Genomic DNA, 9643 nt, shown 5'->3' with positions numbered 1-9643 from the left:
AATTTACCTCAAAACAAAGACACAGCACTCCTCTTTGTCACATGATTAACTTCTACAGACCTTTTTATTATTGCGGCTCCAAGTTCTGAGAGTATCTAGTTGTTCTAATGGGTGTAAGTTCTGACTATTTATGTTTCCTTCGTCTTCATTGCTTAATTTTGCTTGCGAGAAAGTGTCACTCAACATCGGTGAATGTCACTCATAATTGCACTGAAATTATGAAAATGTCACACATAACCAATAGGAAACCTTGGCAGCTATGATCACAATACTAAAATACGTTTTTAAAAAGCACAGCTGCCTCGAACACAATGCCAATGGAGAGCAGCTCTCTCATCAGCTTTGCATATCCTAAAGCCGGTGGATTCCTCTTGCAAAAGCCTACGCACATCCGGGAGCGCCGGAAGTGACGTCATTGGTCTGCGGCAAGAACGAATACCGTGTGTGCAATGGCCATGATGGACGATGGATCGGGATCGGTCTTTTTATTTTTCCAACTCCACTTACAAAGCATCACAAGTTCATGGATTCCAGCGTGTATACTCCGGTAAGTGCTGCAGCTTCAAGGTAGATGTTAGTCCATCGGGGCAAGCTCCACGGATCTGCACGCGCCCATATCCTGGGTCAGCTCCCCTATTTTAGCGCAGCTGCCTTCCAAAAGAGCAGCAGTCCTCCGCTCTCGGTCCCAGCTGCTCAGTTTCCGTCCCAGACGAGCTTCCTCATTTTTCGGAAAGCACAAGTTTTCATTAAGTGGGCCAGACGCAGCTCCCTGCAGATAAAGGAAAAAACACAATTTCTTTGGTTGATGTGGCACCAGATGCGTTGGCTGCACACTTTTCCAAGCCGAGCCGAGGGTGTACCGGTGACCGGGTGGAACACTAAGATAAAGGTGTGTGCTTCGTGTTAGTGTAATGAATGCCTGCGTTGCAATGTGTGTGCGTGCGTGATTGCGTGTGTGTTTGATGTTTGTCTGTATTAGCATGACTGCTTGTTTATGCACCTTTTGTGTTTGAGCATGTGTATTTTGTGTATGTGTGGTAGCGTGCCTGTGTAAGTTGTGGAAAATTGTAAAAAGCCTAAAAAATGTTTTACAACGAGTTCCTCGCAGTAAGGAAAAATACATTACTGCCCGTGTATTAGGTAGCTAAAGTTTTCGCCTAGTGTTAGTTCGGAAGTTAACGCTGGGTACAATGTTGAGATGATTTCTTCTAAAGCATGTGACATTCTGCATTTAATCTGAAATGTATCCGTGTCACAAGCACATGAGATTCTTCAAGAGAGATAGGGACAAGAAGTACAGCATAAGGTGTTGTGTGATAATCTGGGACAGTTCCCTCTAAAACTGCCAGGGGGAAACCAAAACATCACATCATACCAGCCTCGCGCACAAACATGCAAAGCAAACATGATGAAACACTGGTCGCATATTAATTTTATTTTATTTCCCATGACTTTTAGTATCGAGATATACAACATAGGTTGTTGCCTATATGGATGCCTAAAAGCATTTTACATTTTATTTGCAGCTTATTTGCATAAAGCAAATGTGCAAACGAAGAAAATATTCTGAACAGTAAAACACAGGGAGGTGGAGCGTCAACATAGGAAGGACGACTTGCACAGAACACACTCCCTTCTACTGTGAGATGCAGGCCTCGCTTCTGCCAATCATATTTCTGTTGAGAAGACTGCAGACTCCTGCTATACTAAGGCCAACAAAATGGCCCCTAATACCGATAGAGCGGAAACCAAATCGGTATAAATAGAGATGTAGTAGAAACGCGACTTGTGGTATTAGTGTGTGATAATATTGATAATAACACAAGTTAAAACAAATGAGCACCTTTTAGCAGGCGAAGTTGCGGTTCAAAAGTGAATATTTGTTAGGGTACAGCCACTGCGGTTGACAAAAGACTTTCCTCCTGCCAAAGATGCTAGTCAGTTCTCGGCACTAAATTCAGGAACTGCTGGCACGTACTTCCGTTATCTGGCTGTCGCCAGGTCTCTAAAATAAGGCCTATGCAAACGTGAAAATGTATGCCTTCTGAAAATTATATGAAATTTAATGAAATCCGCTTATGTTGGTATCTTGCATGAAAACTGAATGTGTGGGTGGGCATAGCTCACGTTCAATGGTCACGAGATACACTTGAGCTGCACACAAGAAAATGTCTCCTACGAGACGTTTTCTGCTTCAGTCAGTGTAAACTGCGAGATTTTGTAGCCACAAAAATTGATAGAATTTTGCAAATCTCATATAACACGAAATTTGGAAATTTAACGAGCATTATAAAAAGTTTTCATGTGCCTTCCAGCAACAGAAGAGTACTGGAGCAGCATAACATCGGCTTTTCCCTCATTAATATTGATGAGGCCATATATGTATATTATGGCCTTATGCATTCATGAGATACAATGTAACCTGTAAGAGAAAAAAGGCCTTTGCCGCCATCTCTGTCGTAGGTTGTAACTAGCTACATGATTTGGTGCAGTTTCCAGATTTCGAAAGACGCTACACCAGTGGCATAACAAAGGCCTCTGGAGTATAGGTGGTCCCGAACTCCAGGGAGCCGCTCAGCACAGTAACGTGGCCTCAGAGCTCCTGAGAAAGTCTGGAGGGCAGCCTCTCTATGTGATCTGCAGGGATCTCACCAAGTTTCATTACGTTACTGCTCCACACTATATACAAACATTATTCCTTCATTTAAATTCTTCGTGGCATGACAGGTAAGGGATGTCTCATGTTATATTTTAAATGACTCATTTATAGCACTGCAGATGTTTATATTAGGTGGAAGTCTGCGCTTGTAGGCAGAGAACACAGTCATTATGTAACTTCACCTTAGTGTGTCATTTCAACTGTTAATTTTACACCCTCCTTGATCCAGGGCATTGCCATATCATGAATCCACATCCCAATAACAAAGCCGTGTGCATCAGAAGGAGAAAAGCACCCCTTGTGTCATTACAGCGCTGCTCACTGAGCAGCATGGTGCCAAGGCACAAATAAGTCTGCTTTTCCCTTTTTCCGATGCAGGCTTTTTCTCACGAGTTGATTTTTCACCCCTACTTGCCACAGTCACTCATTTATGCTTGCTGGATGACTTTCCATTTGATAACAAAGTGCAAAATGCCCCCAAAGATGACCACGTCTGCCCACTACCACACATAATTTACCCATCACATCAACATCTTTAATGCATCCTCTGTCACTTGAGGTTGTGCCTCGTTAATGTTCATCTCAATGGAAAAGGAAGTCCCTTAGCCTCTTATGGGTCCAGAAGTGCAGTGACTCTGGAAAATTGTGTGAATAGAAGCTTCCTCAAGCCCCAACACTCTTTACAACGAACCTATGTGAAAAACCCTTTTTGTGAAGAAGGTGTTTTAGGACATTACAAATATTCTCCAGTTCACTTTTTTTTCTTAGCTGAGCATCTTTCATGAAGTCAAAGAAGCCTACTGTGACAGAGAGAAAAGTTATTTTAAGTTAAGCAGGATGGAAGGTCTGCACTCATCCCCTGTATCTATGACCACCACAACTTGCGGGGCAACCGCCAGGTCCTCTTCAAGTCAGCCGCTTCCCTGCGCTCTCTCCTTCCCTCCCCTCTCTCCTTCCCTCCCCTCTCTCCTTCCCTCCCCTCTCTCCTTCCCTCCCCTCTCTCCTTCCCTCCCCTCTCTCCTTCCCTCCCCTCTCCCCTCTCTCCTTCCCTCCCCTCTCTCCTTCCCTCCCCTCTCTCCTTCCCTCCCCTCTCTCCTTCCCTCCCCTCTCTCCTTCCCTCCCCTCTCTCCTTCCCTCCCCTCTCTCCTTCCCTCCCCTCTCTCCTTCCCTCCCCTCTCTCCTTCCCTCCCCTCTCTCCTTCCCTCCCCTCTCTCCTTCCCTCCCCTCTCTCCTTCCCTCCCCTCCCCTCTCTCCTTCCCCCTCACCTCTCTCCTTCCCTCCCCTCTCCTTCCCTCCCCTCTCTCCTTTGCCCCTCTCTCCTTTGCCCCTCTCTCCTTTGCCCCTCTCTCCTTTGCCCCTCTCTCCTTCGCCCCCTCTCTCCTTCGCCCCCTCCTTCGCGCTCTCTCTCTCTCCTTCGCGCTCTCTCTCTCTCCTTCGCGCTCTCTCTCTCTCCTTCGCTCGCTCTCTCTCTCTCCTTCGCTCGCTCTCGCTCTCTCCTTCGCTCGCGCTCTCTCCTTCGCTCGCGCTCTCTCTCTCCTTCTCTCGCTCTCTCTCCTTCGCTCGCGCTCTCTCTCTCTCCGCTCGCTCTCTCTCCGCTCGCTCTCTCTCCTTCGCTCGCTCTCTCTCTCCCTCTCTCCTTCGCTCGCTCTCTCTCTCCCTCTCTCCTTCGCTCTGTTTATTTAAAAAATTATCATTTTGTTTAGAGCTCAGGAAAAATCGCTTATTTTAGAAATCAGTTAAAGTTTAGCAAAGAACGGAATTCCAAATTCATTCTCTCCTAACATCCCTAACTAGCACCCTCATCTTATCCTTCAATCCTGCAAAGCAAACAAATAAATCATAAGAGTCTTACATCCAGGAATCGGTCATCAGTCGGGCAGCACTTCCAGTAGAAATTCTAAAAGCGACCCCTTCTAGACAAAACCAGGGGTTTTTATACCTTAATTCCCTAACTTAATCTATCTAAAAAGTAACTATCACTACTTATTCAAACTCTGATTAAACAAATTCAGGGTGGGTGAGCATCATCTCACCATTACAACATCATTTTCTCGTTGGTTCAGGAGAAAAATAAAGGGTCTTTGTTTTAGGACAGTCCATAGCTTAGCTATTTCTTTAAGTTGAAACATCGCCTCCCATTCCCACGATCACAACATTCAAGCGTGCATGTTTGGCACCCATCCTAGGTTCCGGACCACAGCAGCCTTGAACCTCCTCGAGCACAGGCCGTTCATTCTGACTTGCAGGTTTTGGCGCGCCTGCGCTGTCCAGGTCTTGCTCACTGTTTACCTGAGCGTCCATTTTTTTTATCTAGGCCTCAGAAGCCACTTTTGGAACTATCATAGAAACAAACACAAATTCATGTTAATTATTGAATTTAAACTCATTCTGTTTACCTCCCACCATACTAAAGTTTCCCATTAGTTGTTACCTAGCAAATAAGCCACACATGCGTTTTATACTTACATAATCGACCACTTCTTAGCACAAAAACGTGTACAATAAGCATATTTAGTCTGCATTTGTTTATATTTAAGCTGCTCATTAATTCGCAACACACTAACACATATTAATTAATTATATGGCAACATGCAAGCAAAATTAGTACTCCCGTGTATAATAAAATGTGTGCATCTTATTCTATGGTTGATTAATTTCACAAAACACCTTTAGTAAATGTTATCGTTATGGGACATTGACTTCAAGAGGGGTACACAAAATTTTGCGTTTGCCACCTCGCTCCATCAGTAGCAGGCATCTGACTCGCTATGCATCTGTGGGGATAGGTAACTTGATTTCCCGTCACAAACCCCAGTGTGAAAGTTTACTTATTGATAGTTCTTCTATTTCTCTCATAATGCCTCTACTTTGCTTTCCTGAGCAGCAAGACCTAAGCATACACTCTGGCTCTCCAAAAATAAAGTTGATTATTAGGTAATTTCCTCAATGGCCTTCAGTGCATGCCCTAACACTTCTTTGTAGTCCAAAATCTAGGCATATTAGATAGAAATTGCACCAGGTCAGTGTACTTTTTGAGGTGCTTTTCTCCAATTGTTATTATCTGTTATGTTATGTTATGTTATTATCATTTATTTTGCGCACAGATGCTCCAGCTAAGGAGCGTCCTGGCGCAAGTAAAAGGTGAACATAACACAACGCAAAAGGAGACAGAGAAGTACAAACTCCGTGTGAAGAAATTAAAACAAGTACGTTTTCACGGCCCTACGGAATGCTAATCGATCCTCTAGCAGGCGGATTTCCAAAGGGAGGGAGTTCCAGAGAGCCGCAGCTCTCACACGAAAAGAACGACCGCCCATCCGGCTAAGCCTGAAACGCGGGATAACCGCAAGAGATTGCCCAAGAGATCTAAGAGAGCGAGTCGGGACATAGGCGGATAAAAGATTATTGAGGATCTCGGGTGCCGATCCTTTTAAGATTTTAAAAGCAAGGCTAAGGGCCTTAAAGTGGATTCGACTTTTAATCGGTAACCAGTGTAGGGACCGCAGGGTATTGGAAGTGGGACAGGACCTCGGCAGACCCACCACTGCTCTCGCAGCAGCATTCTGTACTCGCTGCAAGCGAACGATCTCAGATTGGTTAACTCCCAGCAGGAGCGAGCTGGCATAGTCCAGCCGGGAGATAATCGTCGCTTGGATAACCAGCTGTCTCGTCGGGGCATCAAAAAATTTTAAACCTGGGGGCATCCTGTTCGGCATCCCCACTGATCGTGACCGCTAGCTGCGTGTCGTCGGCATACGAGACCATGGTTAGGCCCCATTGCCTGGGGACATCAGCCAGCGGCCGCACGTACAAGTTGAAAAGCGTGGGACTCAGCGAGGAGCCCTGAAGGACCCCCAGGTCCAGCTGATGGAATTTGGACTGAAAAGGAGGGGTGGCAACGCAGAAGGAGCGATCGCTAAGGAAGGAACGGAACCACCGCAGAGCAGAGCCACAGATGCCAATGTCCTCCAGGCGGTGCAGAAGGATGCGATGGGACACAAATCTGTAAATCACTTTGATATGCTTTGTATTTTACCTCTGAAACTTAAACCACACAAACTAATTCCTGATTTTTATATCTAGCAGGACATAATCATGGTTTCATTCATCGTCCTGTTTTTCATTTGCGATCATTCTGTGTGTGTTTGAAAAGATGGTGACTTCCTGCTTTTGGACAATCCTGTGGAAGTTCTTTGTAAATGGCTGGTCGAAAATCTAGATGAAGCTGGTCGGACAATCACTGAAGAGAGAGAGATTTTAAAGCTACGTTTCGGTCCCAATCATCTGGTAAGCACAATAAGTAAACCTTTATAATAAGTTTGCAACTGCAGGATAATGGTACAAATTACCAACCTGTTTCAGTAAAAACCTAGATTTGTGATTAATTAATCCAATAATGGACAGTAAAAATGAACATGCATATCCTCACATATGCCTTGGATTGCTCTCCAGAGACAAATGTAACACTTATGAAAAGGGCTGAAACGTTTAGCTTGTGGTACTACTATAAGGCAGCCATTTTTGGATAAACCATTTTATTAAGGCAACTTTTTTCAGGAGGTTCAAGTTCAGGCTTGCAATGTATACTGTCTATTAAGGAAAACTTACTTTGTTATGGATAGATTGTACATTTGTCCTTTATTATCAATACCTCTTTATATATTATGGCTAGTGTGTGAAGATATATTGCAAGTGGTCAATGTGTTCTTATCTGTTTTGAAGTTTATATGTTAATATATATTTTTTCTCTTGCTTTTTTTAGTGAAGAAACAGTGTCTAATGATTCAGGATATTTTTCAAGAGATAATTGCAAGCTATTCTGGCACTTTGAAATCTTTCTGCATTCAATGTTTTTAAATATGGCTGCTTTATACTGTTGGAGGGAACCTAGCAAATATTACATTGTTAGCCATGTATAGATGCCAACTCAAAAAAACACTCTTCCTATATATATTTTTTAATATGTAACCTAACATGATGGCAAATAGTTAATAGTTGTGTTATTTTGCAGACTGATATGCAGCAGTTGGTGAAGGACTCAAATGATCCTTCACGGTTCAAAGATATTCTCGTTCCAAAGCGGAAATTGCACAGGCTCTTGGAGGAAGCCAAGGCAGCTCAGGACAGTGCAGGTTTTCTTCTCAATGGTATCAGCGAAATACTTTCTGCAAAAGGTTTAACGGAGGCTCGTGCTTGAACAGCTGTCCTTGATGAGGAGAAGGTCGATGCATTATTTGGTAAGATATTACAAATGTTCAAAGTAACATTCATTCAATCTTGGATTGCGAAAATTCATTATTATACATGGTGTTAAAGGTTTGCATGTGTGGTCTGGTATCATATAATGGTAAGATGACTCAATCATTACTCAACAGATGTCTGCAAAAGAGCAAGAAGAGCAATGGGGGCTTGTAATTATTAACAATTTGTGCTGAGTTTGTGCTTCAAATCTGGCACAAAGCCGTGAGTTGTGATTTTATTTCTAAATCTGTGGTCCAGGTGAGGGGCTCAAACTGGATGAATGGGTGATGGCAAACTGAACTTATAAAATACTGTGCTTGCAGCTTTTATTTAGCCACATGTGCCTCTTTGACCAAGTGCCCTTAATGTTAGACTTATGAACCCTTGTAACCCTAGCAATATCTCATCTGGCACTCTATATGAAATAATGGAACAAACTTTTTAAAGGAAGCTCAGCCCTATTAAAATCTAAAAATAGTTGTGGTAACATGATACTGATGTATGTTATTTTATTTTTCCAGAGTTTATGAAGTCTGTGTGCAGTACCAACGGCTGGCCATCACTGGACTACAGAAGTATGAGAAGGAAGCTTGCGATAAAGATTTGCAATGCTTGGAGAGGATCAAAGAAAACTCAGAATCTAGCATCAAACGACTAAGCTGCTGGTTTCCGTTAAGCAATTTGTTCTGGTTGCAGTAGCCTGGCCTTTATTCCCTCCTTTTTTTCCTGGACTATTTTCTGGATTTTTCCTCTTGTTCGGTATCCTGGCCCCCATGGGGCTAAATATGTGCTTGCGATAAATAAAATTACTTGTTGACACATACCTTTTGAACATTTTTCATTTCACCACTGTTTGGTTTAGTCTTTTGTCACTGGTCACCATGTCCAACAGCTTCAGATAATGCTCTGTACCTCAAAATAAGGCAAGTCCCAGTGAGTCAGGAGTATGGGAGTAGCAGCACGCGTAAACCGTAGCGGCTCGTATAGGGCGTCCTGTGGGGAGGGGAAGGGTAGCAAACATGGACATACGCGGAACGGAGGAATGTAATTACTTTCCTTCATTCTGTTGTATGTCCGTGTTTGCTACCCTGCCCCTCTCCGCCCGTGCCACCGCCCTATGTAAGCCGCTATTGGTTGTAACTCTTATCTGAATGCAAAGTATAACATTCTTGCAGACCTCTACTTTTGTATGAAGGTGCTTGTGGTATTTCTGCAGCAGAAACCCAGCTAAAATTGCATTTTTCAGATTTATTTTAAACATGTATCTACCTCTCACTGTAGAATTAAAAAGTAATCTTTCCAAAGCAGGAGAAAATTATCTGTTAATTAGGACCAGGTTTAGAGAAGTTTTGTGTTTGGTTTGCTTGTTTTATAATGCAGACCTGAATCACAATCCTTTTCAGGATTTACAAATCGAAGCAAATTGGTATTTGGAACAACACTCATCAAAAATGGGAAAGGTTCCACGTTTGTCTAGACATAGTATTTTTGGGGTGCCAGAACGGTACCCTTCAGTACAAAACCCAGGCTAGAGACTCAGACAACATTGCATTCTAGTGCAGTGGTGTTAGAGAGAGGGATAGACATGCCACTTCCCTGCTCTCTCCCTGATATGCAACACAGCCAATTAGGGTGCTGCACTGCGTTCAGTGACAGTTTTATAAATCCGTGCCTTACTTTATAACTTGTGGCATTTCAAACTATTCTTGGTATTGTGTAAAAAAGGCATATCACATCAAAGTG

General features: G+C 43.3%; 1 protein-coding gene across 3 annotated transcripts; it reads left to right on the top strand.

Moving 5' to 3' along the window:
* Positions 1-425: 425 nt before the first annotated feature.
* LOC144819751 (uncharacterized) lies at positions 426-8723 on the top strand. 3 transcript variants are annotated; one of them, XR_013607549.1, is made up of 4 exons: positions 426-547; positions 6746-6946; positions 7671-7896; positions 8422-8723. XR_013607549.1 is itself a non-coding variant. In XM_078677514.1 (4 exons), exons 1-3 carry the CDS (start codon positions 466-468, stop codon positions 7854-7856), a joined length of 402 nt encoding a protein of 133 aa, XP_078533640.1. In that variant the 5' UTR covers positions 432-465; the 3' UTR covers positions 7857-7896; positions 8422-8723. The 3 variants fall into 3 exon arrangements, 1 of the variants encoding a protein (XP_078533640.1); XR_013607548.1 differs by having other exon boundaries at positions 6743-6946; XM_078677514.1 differs by having other exon boundaries at positions 432-547; positions 6813-6946.
* Positions 8724-9643: the final 920 nt, after the last annotated feature.

This window comes from Lissotriton helveticus, chromosome 2_1 (genome assembly GCF_964261635.1).
Source record: "Lissotriton helveticus chromosome 2_1, aLisHel1.1, whole genome shotgun sequence".
NCBI lineage: Eukaryota > Metazoa > Chordata > Amphibia > Caudata > Salamandridae > Lissotriton > Lissotriton helveticus.
This window is presented reverse-complemented; position numbering and strand designations above follow the sequence as displayed.

Excerpts from the sequence above, each read along its gene's own strand:
- LOC144819751 (XM_078677514.1), top strand. The coding sequence starts at position 466 with ATGGATCGGGATCGGTCTTTTTATTTTTCCAACTCCACTTACAAAGCA. Across the intron at positions 548-6,812 it reads ATTCCAGCGTGTATACTCCG|ATGGTGACTTCCTGCTTTTG; the intron begins GTAAGTGCTGCA and ends GTGTTTGAAAAG. Across the intron at positions 6,947-7,670 it reads GTTTCGGTCCCAATCATCTG|ACTGATATGCAGCAGTTGGT; the intron begins GTAAGCACAATA and ends GTTATTTTGCAG.